This window comes from Colletotrichum karsti (assembly GCF_011947395.1).
Source record: "Colletotrichum karsti strain CkLH20 chromosome Unknown Scaffold3, whole genome shotgun sequence".
Lineage (NCBI taxonomy): Eukaryota > Fungi > Ascomycota > Sordariomycetes > Glomerellales > Glomerellaceae > Colletotrichum > Colletotrichum karsti.
Genome location: NW_024065903.1, coordinates 1,584,686 through 1,597,393, shown reverse-complemented (window position 1 = coordinate 1,597,393; position 12,708 = coordinate 1,584,686). Strand labels below are relative to the sequence as shown.

Genomic DNA, 12,708 nt, shown 5'->3' with positions numbered 1-12,708 from the left:
CCCATGAGACGAGAGAATGTAGAATATTGTTGGAATCTGGTCGACTATGTGTAAGTAGGGCGCTGGTCCCGAAACATGAACCCGGATCGGCTCGGGGTTTCAAGGTGTTGCGCGATCAGCCTGTACAAACAAACAAATGAACAACCCGGAGCGGCTCCGATATTGGGGACGCAGGCCCCACAACGAAACCCGGTAGAGGGCCCGATCACTGTGTGCGGGCGCCGTACGGTGGAGTGTTACCTGAGACGATTGATTGGTTAAGTTCGGTGGGCGCTCGGGAAGCGGGCCAATATTATCCGGATCGAGGGAGCTTTGACCACTAAGACATCTGTTTGAGGAAACCGTGGAGTCTTTGGGAGTCGCAAGCTGGTGCGTATGTTAGGTGGATATCTTCTTCCATCCCATCCCCAATACCGCACGTTCACCTGTGTCTCTTCTGCAGCTAAAATCGACGCTTGACAGACGTCTTTAAAGTACTGGGAGCTTGTTGGCACAAAGAAAATCGACACGCGGCTGTTGTACCTCGCGCAAACGCAATAATGGCAGCTACAAGCCGACGAGACGACTATGCCAACCCTCCCTTGGCCGACGACGACCTCATTGACCCCGACGATGGTAGGTGTCTCTGACAACTTTCATTTCGCTGCATACGACTAACCTGCTGTTCATACAGCTGACCTCGATGACTTTGACGATCCCCTCGGCCACACCTCCTCGCGCCAGCCACTTACAGGTAATATCGGTTCCAGCTCCTCGTCGTCACGGCCTCTCAACGAGAATGCTTGGACGTCGCGCATACCTGGCGAAGACCGCCGTGCACCGCAGAACACAATTGACGAATCTGTGTGGGATACCCTCCGTCGCGATCTCCTGGCGGTCTGGGCGAAGATGAGGGAGGTTCTGTACCCGAAGTATTTGTTGGGTGGAACCATGTTCGACGCTAATGGCCTCCGGGGGGCGTACGCGAATATTCGTGGAGCCGGTTTTTCCGGTGCTCGCGAGGAGATAACAGGGCTTGCGAGTCGATTCATGGACTCGGAGGCTCTGCTGTCGGGGAACAACATGACTCCCGGCCTGCGCGATTGGGATCTGTGGGGACCTCTCATCTTCTGCCTGCTGCTCAGTCTTCTACTGAGCTTCAACGCGCGGGCAGATCAGAAGGATGTGGTGTTCAGCGGCGTGTTTGCCATGATATGGATCGGAGAGGCTGTGGTGACGCTCCAGATCAAGCTGCTGGGAGGAAGCATGTGAGTTGACCCCTTGGAAAGAAGTCACACTGGCAAGAAGCTAAGTGAGAAACACAGCTCGTTTGCGCAAAGCGTCTGCATTATAGGATACACGCTGTTCCCCCTGGTCATTGCAGCGTTGCTCTCAGCGTTTGGCATCCCTACGATCGCACGTGTCCCCGTTTACCTCTTCCTTGTCGCTTGGTCATTGGCTGCAGGAGTAAGCATCCTCGGCGGTAGCGGTGTTGTCAAGAATCGGGTTGGCATCGCGGTGTATCCGCTCTTTGTGTTCTATCTGGGTCTGGGCTGCCTCTGCTTTATCAGCTAAGCTGGGTGATGATCGCAGGCTTCGAGTGTTGTCCGGGAGGCATCTCGGGTGGTTGGACGTGTAGGGCTTCGGCGTGTGTTGTATTTCTAGATATCCACGGTATTGTACGATTGACTTTTATTAGATGATGGCAGGCCAATGAAGAAGCAGTTTGTGATGTTCATCTGCGTTGCCAGATCACTTTCCTCTGTCACCCGAGGTACCTTTCAGTTGTATAAGACAGCCCAGCTTGATAGGAACTTTTCTGCAAACGATATTGGTGACTTTCGCCAACCAGGTATAGCGTTGCCCCGTGGGGATGTCGGGGCCGCCTTACCTGCCAAGGTTCACTGAATATACCTACCTTATAATGACGTGAGGTAAATCGCGAAGGCATCGTTCAGCCATGTTCCAGCCTCAGCTTTTATGATTGAAACAACGATTGGCGCCAATGCAGGCCGCCCTAAACCCAATTGAATTCGGGCTCTGTCGTCGTCTTATCCGAACCGCGCGTGCGTGAGGTGCCTACCTACACTGTACCTTACGGCACCGAATGATTGGGCCGATTGCCGTCGGTTACCGTCCGGGGCGGTCCCATCCAACAGGTAGGTACACTGTAGGTACCTAGGTTCCATTATTCGAGCAGTGAGTGTCCCAGCAAAGCTAAACCTACCTTAGGTGCCTTCCCGGGTCCAGACGCGGCCACTTCAGCGAGGGAAGAGATTCGCGGTGAGGTGAGGGTAACATAAGGTAGGTAGCGGAGGGAAGCTCAGCCGGGACGGCAAAACCTCCAGGGCCTGGCTGGACGGCAGGCTTCTGGCACCCGAGTGTTGTCACCGCATCCACTTCCGCACCCGCACACCTAACTTCACCCTCCGCAGCAGCAACGCCCCAACCCGCGCGAACCACCGACAACTCTTAGGACGAGAAAACGTGCAGCGTCGACTGCTGACCAGCAACGACCAGTTCGGCACCCATCTCGCAAACAATCTCGTCTTTGTCGAGGGTTACGTTCTCTCGTTTCCTTCCTTGCGACTCCGCTGCCCATTGTGGCCAGCATCCACATCGCTTGTTCATTAGGTATTGTCGTTTTTTCCGGCTTGACCTTCCATCTGCAAAGTCGACACACCCAAGCAAGTACCCAAGACGAAAAGCAAACCTGCACTCCACCCACCACGACATCGAAAATCGGCCCTCACGAAGTGCCACACAACTCACCATCATTTCCTCACTATGGCCGACGACACTCAGAGCGGGAGCCCGAAGTCGGATCCTGTCGACGCCAAAGAAGACGCCGAGACTGCTGCCGCCCGGAAGGAACTGAAGCACACGGCAATCTCAGAGAAGTCTGGTGGAGCCGCCGGCGCGACGACACCGAAACTCTCCGCCACCGACGAGCACAAGGAGCAGGTCTCGTCGCCAAAGAAGAAGCAGAAGCGGGCACACGACCAGGTGGACGAGGACAAAGATGCCGAGGACGTGGACAGCAAAAGTGTCGCCTCGAGCGACTCAGCCAAAGACAGGGCTTTGCGACTGGAACCTGAAAAGAAGAGGCACAGAGACGAGGTCGCAACCGACGCTGCAGACTCGTCCGTACGTTCAATACTTCCCTTCGCCTCATCTTCTTGCCGGTCTCGGTATCGTTCAGAGCCCTGTACTAACATTTTTTTCCCTTCCCGTAGGCTTCGTCGACCGTCAATGCTGATATCAAGCAGACGGGCATCGCTACAACCGATGTCACGTCGGCGACATCAGAAGGCTCTGGAAAGAGAGAGAAGGAGACTTCGGCAGCGGCGTTTGCGACTTCCGGCTTTGCTAAGCTGGCAGCCTCGAATGCCTCGCCGTTTGGTTCTTTAGGACACTCCACCAAAAGCAGCGTATTTGGCGGATCGACCTCCTCAGCCTCGCCTTTCGGCGCCTTGTCTCCATCCAAGCCCGCCGCAGCTCCTGTCGCAGTGCCCACTCTGAGCTTCGGGGGCGCCGGTGCTGCGTCGTCACCTTTCGCAAGCGTAAAGCCCGCTGGCGCGAACGGATTTGGCTCGACGTTCGGAAGCGGGTTCGGTAGCGCGCTGTCAGGCAAGCCCCTGACGAGCTTTGCCAAGGTGGGGGAGTCTTCCTTCAAGACCGAGAAGCCCGCGAAGCCTTTCGGTGCACCAGAGAGCGATGCCGAGGACGGAAGCGACGAGGAACCCGATGCCGAAGAAGAAGCTGCTTCGGAGGCTGGCGACAAGGAGGAGAAGGAAGACTCGGATAAGGAAGACTCCAAGGCTGGCGACGATAAGAAGCGGACTAAACTACAGAAAAGTAAGTGGGGGAGACATGCGCCACGTAGAGGTGCTCTGCTAACGAAACCTAGTTGCTGTCGACGATGGCGAGACGGGTGAGGTCACGATAACCCAAGTCAGAGCCAAGATGTTTTACCTGGAGAAGGAAGTCGGCTGGAAGGAGCGCGGTTCCGGCATGCTGAAGATCAACGTCCCTGACGCGTGCGTTTCATTTGACGATGCTGGCGTCCCGATACCCGGTTCTTTTGATATGTCAGGTCTCGAAGAGAGCAGTAATGACCCCGAGGCTGGTGGCATCAAGAGCCATAAGGTGGCTCGTCTCATCATGAGGCAGGATCAAACACACAGAATACTCTTGAACACGGTCATCTTGCCGGCTATGAAGTTCCAGGAGAAGACTAGTCTCAAGTCTGTCGGCGTCATGTTCACCGCATTTGAGGGCGAAGATGCCAAGCCCGTGAGCGTGCATATGAGGGTAGGCACCTGACTCCCCTTCCTCAACCAAGTCGTCGTGACAACTGTTCTGACTCTGCTTTACAGATGAGCGCCGCCAGCGCCAGGACATTCCTTAACGAGGTCGGCGTGGTACAACGAGAGCTTTCGAGCAACTAGGTGAACGGCATAGGTTAATGGCGTTGAGACAGGCGGTAGCTGTCTGTTTGCTGGTCGACGCATAAAACATAAATGGATGGCCGGCTTAAGCATTACTGGGGTAGGGGCTGGGGATCGAGCAAAGATGTCAAGGCGAAGGCATACAGTCGGCAGGACAGCAATTGTGTTGTATTTTGGAGTCCAGTCTGACTTTGTGGATATCTTAGGTCGCTGTCCTGTCATGATACCAGGAGACCGGTGTTCTTTGGCACACTTTAGATATCATTTACACGCATTTTCAGAAAATTCGTCTCCCATGACACTTAGTCAATCGTCCAGACAGACTAGTCAAGGTGGATGGAATGAGTGTGGTTGCATGCCCGGATCCGGCCCACGTGACGCGGTGTGGATTACGTGACGCAACGACACTAAGGTAGGTACTCTTTATCCCGCGCGCCGGTGGCGTCACGCGTGTTCAAGTTGCTCTCGCCTTCTTTCACCAGAAAAGTAAATAGTGCATCACGTTTGGTCGCCTCGCTACTTACAAATGATGCTGTCTCGTCGCTCACCACTTACTTTCTTGTCAACTATCCATGTCACTCAAGTGATCGTCGATTAGACGCCGCTCAGGCAACCGTCCACTCATCGTCCATGGAAAGTGGACCAACGGCCGCCGTGCAAAAGGCACGAGGGAAAAGGAAGAGGGAGAACGTTGAAACGGATATCGCCGACGGGAAGCCGAGCAATGATGCATCGGCGAGCACCCAGCCCAACTCTGGAGAGGCCGTCTCCGCGGTTAGCCAGAAAGGCAAAAAAGCTCGCAAAAGAGGGCCCAAGAAAGCTGACTCAAGCCTGAGCCGTACAGAAAGCGCCGCGTCTGCTTCGGAATGCAAGATTGAATGGCCTGAGTGTTTCAAGGCGCTGGAAAAGACGCATCGCGCCCTCAACTTGGTCTTCACCTTTTGCTGCACCCGGAAACACCTAGCTACCACCTTTGAAACGATCAAGTCCGCAGTGGAGTCGCACACTAAGAAAGTCTTGACGATCGAGGATGTCGCCGCCATCGCCGCAATCCGTCCCGAGGGCGTCAACTTCGCCTATGTGGACGAGATCATGTTGCAAACCGAGGTCAGGGGCGCGGAACGTGATGTGACGTTCAAGACTGGAAGAGATTTTCGCTCTCAAGCCCCAGCTCCAGATGCCTCCGTCGGAGGTCTTTCTGGCCTCGATAAGCTGGACCACCATCCTGACGACCCACTGAAAGCTGGGAAAGAGGTGTTGTACTTCGAATTTGTGGACGGTGACTTGAAACGTCAAGTCAAGGATAACAAGACGGGCGAGATAACCAAACCGAACAGGAAGCTGAGGGATGAAACCCTCAAGATGCCGGTCTACAGTCAAAAGCAGATGACAAATCTCATCGAGAGGAGGAACCAAAGGTTCAATGACGCGATCAGCTTCTTTCTCAATCAATGCGTTTCCGATGGTCTTGATCCCGAGCAGACTCTCGTCACAGCGCGCGAAGCCTACATCCCTGTGCCGACAGCTCCAGAAGAGCCCGCTGAGAAGAGTCTGGGGGCTCTTCCCGAATCGATTCCAGCGGAGCGCAAGAGTATCCCGGAAATCGTCCAGGAGCTGAAGGAGGTCCCTTGGTATACCGGACAGATTGTGCCAGATGGCCATCGCGTATTCGAGCCGCAAGAGGCTGTGTACGGAGATCTGAACTTTCTCCTCAGCCAGGACTTGGTGAATGCGCTGTACAATTCCAAAGGAATCACGCAATTTTTTGCGCATCAGGCGGAGGCCATCAACGGACTTCTTGAAGGCCAACATGTCGTTGTCGCCACCTCTACGAGCTCGGGAAAGTCGCTAATCTACCAGCTTCCAGTGATACATGCCCTGGAAAAGGACTACAGCACGCGAGCAATGTACATATTCCCGACGAAGGCTTTGGCACAGGACCAAAAGAGAAGCCTGCGAGAGATGCTGAGCTACATGCCGGGCATGGAGGACGTTCTCGTGGAGACATTCGATGGAGATACCCCGATGAAAGAACGGAATGCCATTCGAGAGGAGGCGAGAATCATCTTTACCAACCCAGACATGCTTCACATCACGATTCTGCCGCAGGAAGAACGGTGGCGAACATTCTTGAAGAACCTAAAGTATGTTGTGGTGGATGAGCTGCACTATTACAACGGACAGATGGGATCACATGTGGCTTTCATCATGAGGAGGTTGAGACGTATTTGCGCTGCGGTAGGCAACCGTCACATCAAGTTCATATCGTGCTCAGCTACTGTTGCAAATCCCAAGCAACACTTCAAAACCATTTTCGGTATTGAAAATGTCCGACTGGTCGACTTTGACGGATCCCCATCAGGTAAGCCCTCCCCCACTCTCAGTTCGCTGGGCACATTAGTTGACTTCGTCAGGTCGGAAGGAGTTTCTGTGCTGGAATACGCCATATCGAGATCCCGGCGATCCAGCTAGTGGCCGAGGCGACGCCATGTCGGAATGCGCTCGCGTCTTCTGCCAGCTGATGCTCAGAGGCGTTCGTATCATCGCCTTTACAAGGGTCAGAGAGCAGTGCGAGAAGCTAGTGACCGCCGTGCAGGCAGAGTTAGAGTCTCTCGGACGGCCTGAATGTGTCAATCGGGTCATGGGTTACAGAGGAGGCTATACTGCCCAAGACCGGCGCAGAATTGAGTCGGAGATGTTCGAGGGCAAACTCCTCGGCATCGTCGCCACCACCGCTCTAGAGCTCGGAATCGACATCGGAACACTGGACTGTGTGCTGACGTGGGGATTCCCTTATACTATCGCCAACCTGCGGCAGCAAAGTGGACGAGCTGGGCGAAGGAACAAGGACTCTTTATCTATCTTGGTAGGGGATTGTTTCCCAACCGACCAGCACTACATGCAGAACCCCGACGAACTCTTTACAAAACCGAACTGCGAGCTACAGGTCGACCTCGAGAACATGCTAGTACGAGAGGGTCATATCCAATGTGCCGCCTACGAGATGCCCGTCAGGCCTGTTGAGGACGCTGAGTATTTTGGCCAGGATCTCCCCCAGATCTGCGGTGAGCGATTGCTGAGAGACGCAATGGGCTTCTACCACTGCCACGACCGGTTTCGACCAGTCCCCTCAAGATTTGTCGCCATCCGAGACACCGAGGACGATCACTTCGCCATTATTGATATCACACATGGCAAGAATGAGGTCTTGGAGGAACTCGAGGCTTCTAGAGCGACATTCACAATCTACGATGGGGCAATCTTTCTACATCAGGGAAACAAGTACCTCGTCCGAGATTTCCAACCAGACAAAATGATGGCACGGGTCGAAAGAGTCAAGGTCGACTGGACTACGACGCAGCGAGACTTCACCGACATCGATCCCATCGAGACAGAAGCTATTCGCCGGATATCCGGATCCCTGTCGAGAGCCTTCTACGGCACCATCAAAATTCAGCAGAACGTATATGGCTTCTTCAAGGTCGACAAAAAGAAGCGCGTTCTTGACGCCGTGCACGTTGACAATCCCCCGGTCATCAGATACGGCAAAGGCATGTGGTTGGACATACCCAAGAAAGCCTTACAGATCCTTGTCGATAGGAGGTTACACGTTGCCGCGTCGATCCACGCCGCAGAACATGCTATTCTGAGTCTCATGCCTAACTTTGTCATCAGCTTGCCGGGAGACGTCCGGACCGAGTGCAAGGTGGCACTGAAGGAATTTGCCAAAAAGGAGTCGCAGAGGAAGCGGCCAGGACGACTGACGTTCTACGATGCGAAAGGGGGCGCGAGCGGATCGGGAATCAGTACCAAGGCGTTTGAGCATATCGATCACCTGCTCCAGCAAGCTCTCAGGCGGGTCGAGGATTGCTATTGCGAGAACGGCTGTATCGAATGCGTGGCGTCGGAGCAGTGTAAGGAGAACGACGTTATGAGCAAGGCCGGTAGCAAGGTGATTCTGAAAGCCATTATGAACTTGGAGATCGATGTCGAGGCCCTGCCAATGGGACCCGAGGAACACATGCCGGCGGGGTTCGAGACGGTAGTGGTAGCTCAACCTGTGCCGCCGAAGGATCGTAATAGCCTCAGGCTCGTTGAAATCAAGGAGGAGGAGTTCGAGGAGCACGATGCGGCTTGTCTAGAAGAAGCGGAGAGGTGGACTGGAGAGACCGATGCAGGGCGTGATGTGTAGGACTGGCGAATCGCGCGTTCAAGCGGGTAGTGCGAGATCAGCAGCCGTGCTTTTGGGGACATATTCTTCGCGATAAGGTAGATCGTCTAATATTTGAATGCTGGCTGAAGCTCTACCCGGTGGTTTGTTGGTCATCCGTGACTGCTATGTGTACGGACAGGTGGAAGGAACCCTTAGGCTGCTACAATTCGTCTCAAGTTCGCCATGTTCACAACAAAGAGACTTGACAGAACTGCGACGTTCGAGCTCCTTCCTCGCCCTCGACTTTTGAATGCTCGTCGAGTTGGATGCCTTAGAATTTTTTTTCCTCCCTCCCCGGCTCGGTAAGCTGAAATCTATTTCTTGGTCTTGTTTTTACGACCTTTTCTGCTCTCTTCCCGCCCAGCACCCATCCACAGCATTGTCTTCCTCTTCCTCTCCGCTGACCTTCTCAACGATCTCTCATATTCATTGAGGTTCTTTCCCTATCGATGAGAAGTTCATCATCGTGTACGGCGCTTCTTATTTTTTCTTTCTTCCTCTTCACTGAAACTCACTGGTATTCCTAGTGGTCTAGACGAAGGCAATCATACACACTACTCTCCTGTCGTCGAAAATCCTGCCCCTATCGACAACGACGTCTTCCACATCACCGGCTTCATCTTACAAATATCTTCCGCACTCGCAACGGTGATCCGCCCATCAACGATATCATTCTCCTCCAGTCACCCGTTCTGTATCTTTCTCCGTCGCCAGGACTGCTTGCGTCGACCAAGACGTCGGGCTGACATCTTTCTCACCTCGTCACGATATCTTCGAATCAACAAAGCGTTTTAACCAGCATACTGCAACTCGGCCTCGGTTGAGGGCATCGTCTTTTGTGAAAATCGCCAGTATCGCGACCACCTTCATTTCTCGCGTCGTCTCCCCACTTGCCGTCGATAAATTATACGTCTCCCCGGTCTCGTCGACGCCATTATCGCTCTCGAATCATATTTCCGACAGTCTACGACAGTCGAATCCTCTCGAGTGGGAAACGCCACGCAGGCTATCTCTCTCTTCGCTGCCATTGCCGCAATCTCTCCTTTCCCGTCACACCGCGGCTTTCGTGCTTCTTCCCCATATCACTTCATCTTCGTTCCCCTTCTTCCTCTTATACACCTTGTCTCCGCCTCTCTCTCCCTCTCTCTCTCTCTCTCTTTCTTTCCCCTCTGCAACTCTGTCATTGGTACTCGTCAAGTAAGTCTTTACTTTCATCCACTTACAAGGACAAGAAGTCACTGACAGACGTGGTCCTCCAGAATGGCCCAATATGCTTCCGACCCGTACGAGCTGCGCCGCCGCGCCGTCCCTTGGCACGATCAAGTCCGAGATGATCTCCCTACATGGATAGTTGAAGAGCTTCGCGCCGGTGCCTCGCTTAAAGAGGTTTTTCCTGAGATGGACCCCAACCGCAACCACTTCAATGCCATGAGAAGTGTTACCCGAGACGAAGACCTCTATGACTCTCTCACCCCAGAGCAGGTGGCGAGAAAGCAAGAGTTCCTTAGAATCATCCGCAAATGCCTGGACTTCTCGCCCAACTACAACGGCGACACACGCAACGAGCGGAACAAGAGCGCAGACGTTCCCGACAGCCAGAACACTTCGGTGTGGCTGACGGGCCTGCCTGCTGGTTGTGACACTAGCATGCTCATGGAAGCCATCGTTAAGACCGGCAAGACTGGCAAGATCTGGGCATCTCACATCAATAACGCCGACCCACGCGACCACAAGCCTTTTGCTGCGGCAAAGATTGTCTTCTTCACCAGGGATGGTGCTGACAGATTGATGGCAGCAGTTCAACAGGGACGGTTCCGTGTTGGAGGCCGCGTCCCGCGGGCGGCATGGAACCGCATCAAGTCAGCCACCCGCCCGGCCAAAGACAAGATCCACTCCCGAGTTCTGATCATTGAGGGTCATATCTCCATTGTGAACAAGGAGTCCCTGGAGGAGTGGTTTAAGTCCAAGTTCGAGTTCCAGACCGATCAGGTCGTCCAGAGAAAGTACAACGCCCGTCTTGGCATCAATGTGCTTGAATGGCGCTTTGGTAGCTACCGCGCCCAAGCCGAGGCTGCTGCCATTGCCATAACCAAGGAGCTCGGTGGTAAGGTGAAGTGGACGCATGGGGATGACCCTTGCGCCTAGTTTTTGGTTGTTGGCTCTTTGGTCTTTTCTCTGGATTCCCCTTTTTGGCCCCTTTCTTTGTGTCTATCAAATCAATAGCGTTCTCCAGGTGAACAAGGTGGCACCAGGTTTTCTTAATGATGGCCAAGACAATAACAGTTTGGAGGGATAGCAGAAAGGAAGAAAGGGCAAGTTCTATGAGGACAAGGAAAAAGGTCTCTATGCAATTCTTGCGCTATAAACAGCTTATGATGTCTAATACACCAAGCTGACCGTTGTTTTCCCCAATGGATGGGATGTGCACATGGTTGTGCCAACTTGTATGATGATGAAAGCGTGCAGCACGAGAGGATGAAAAAAGCTTTTGCCAAGGGTGCCTGGATGAGATAGCTTAGGTTGTTCCCCAAGGGGAAAACCGAGGTGGAGAATTTTGCCCGATGCTCAATTGTCTCAGCCTGTGGGCACTCACTTGGTTGGTTCTTGGTAGCAGCTTGGTATGCTCTGGGATGACTTAGCTCTCAATCTTGCCTTTTGGAACACCAAACGTTATAGGATGGGATCCTGGAAGTTGGGGTTTCCTTGGGCCGTTTCCCGTTTTTGGCACCTACCACGCAATGCTGCATAGTAGGTCTGTCTGGCTGCCTCACTCAACGTGTTTAGCTTGTCAATATACATGATATGCGATTCGTTTTGTCTGTCTGGGATGTGGTCTGTAGTCGTATCTCGTTCCAATGAGGCCGCATTGATCCACGCCGCGCCCCGCGCCCCGCGCCCGCCAAATAGTCATCTCTGCCCAGATACCAAAAGCCTCCACTACCGTCTGCCTGGTGACCCTCAGGCCTCGGGGCTTGTAGACACGTGTGTGTGGCTGCTGTCATTTGGGCTTTCGAGAGGGACGGGGGACGAGAACGTGTCATCATCAGCCGCCAAGACAATTGTCTTGATTCGATATCAAAGGACACGGGACGGGCGGTCGTTGAAATTGCGTCAGTGATGTAAATAGAAGGAATCGTCCAGCCAGGGCAGCGTAGTATTTGGGGTGGGATTTGTCTCCGTCCAGGGGTATTCGTACACCGCAGCCCGCGCCGGTGACGTCGTCGGGCCAGACTTTACCGCCTGTTGTCTGCAACTTCTCGCTTATGCAGGCTTCTAGGTGCAGCATTGGACGGGTAATATAAACCGTCTAACTTGCTTACCTAGGTAGCAACGTAAATAGAGGAGGCATAATACAGCAGTTTATAAGGGGCACTAGCTTAAAATTTAAAAATTACTATATTAAGTTGTAATTTTATATTAAGGTGATACCTCCTATATAGATCTAAAACTCTATTATTATACTTATAATTATACTACCTACTAAATAAGATTAATATAACTATTATATAAATATTTAGGAGATATAATATTTCTATATTAAATCTTTTTAAATCTTACTTTTTTTTATTATATTTTATTTTTCTATTTTATTTATAGCTAAAATATTAGATATTTACCCTAAAAGGGCTAACTTTAGCTACTTCTTAATAAATTTTATATTAAAGTAGCTATTTTATATTTTTTATAGCCTTAATATTTAGAATCTCTTACTACTTTATATTATTAACCTCTCTTATATAGATAATCTTAAACTTATTAAGCCTTCTATTTATTTAATTAATATTATAACTTTCTAAATAGCTTAAATTAATAAAAATATAAACTTAATTAAATAGGGACTTTATATCTTAAATATTATCTCTATTTAATAAGCCTTATTAAATATAATAAAAAGGTTTAATAAATATATAAAAAGTATTAATAATATAGTAAAGTAATAATAGCTTAACTTAATTATTAATATTGATATTAACCTATAGAATATATATTTTTATAAAGTAGTTATTAATAGGTTTTCTATTTAAATTTATATATAGGTTTTCTATATAAAGAAGTTTAAAGGAA

General features: G+C 51.6%; 4 protein-coding genes across 4 annotated transcripts; all 4 read left to right on the top strand.

Annotated features, from left to right (window-relative positions):
- Window positions 1-539: 539 nt before the first annotated feature.
- Window positions 540-1,554, top strand: CkaCkLH20_01527 (yip1 domain-containing protein; the record flags this gene model as incomplete). Its single annotated transcript, XM_038884246.1, has 3 exons — window positions 540-615; window positions 674-1,247; window positions 1,305-1,554. 3 exons carry the CDS (start codon window positions 540-542, stop codon window positions 1,552-1,554), a joined length of 900 nt encoding a protein of 299 aa, XP_038750838.1.
- Window positions 1,555-2,766: 1,212 nt separating this feature from the next.
- CkaCkLH20_01526 (uncharacterized protein) lies at window positions 2,767-4,430 on the top strand (the record flags this gene model as incomplete). The annotated part of the gene is made up of 4 exons (XM_038884245.1): window positions 2,767-3,126; window positions 3,216-3,837; window positions 3,890-4,293; window positions 4,359-4,430. The coding sequence occupies 4 exons, from the start codon at window positions 2,767-2,769 to the stop codon at window positions 4,428-4,430; spliced, it is 1,458 nt and encodes a 485-aa protein (XP_038750837.1).
- A 630-nt stretch (window positions 4,431-5,060) lies between these two features.
- CkaCkLH20_01525 (DEAD/DEAH box) lies at window positions 5,061-8,622 on the top strand (the record flags this gene model as incomplete). Its single annotated transcript, XM_038884244.1, has 2 exons — window positions 5,061-6,792; window positions 6,845-8,622. The coding sequence occupies 2 exons, from the start codon at window positions 5,061-5,063 to the stop codon at window positions 8,620-8,622; spliced, it is 3,510 nt and encodes a 1,169-aa protein (XP_038750836.1).
- Window positions 8,623-9,903: 1,281 nt separating this feature from the next.
- CkaCkLH20_01524 (uncharacterized protein) lies at window positions 9,904-10,788 on the top strand (the record flags this gene model as incomplete). The annotated part of the gene is made up of 1 exon (XM_038884243.1): window positions 9,904-10,788. The coding sequence occupies one exon, from the start codon at window positions 9,904-9,906 to the stop codon at window positions 10,786-10,788; it is 885 nt and encodes a 294-aa protein (XP_038750835.1).
- Between the last annotated feature and the right edge of the window lie 1,920 nt (window positions 10,789-12,708).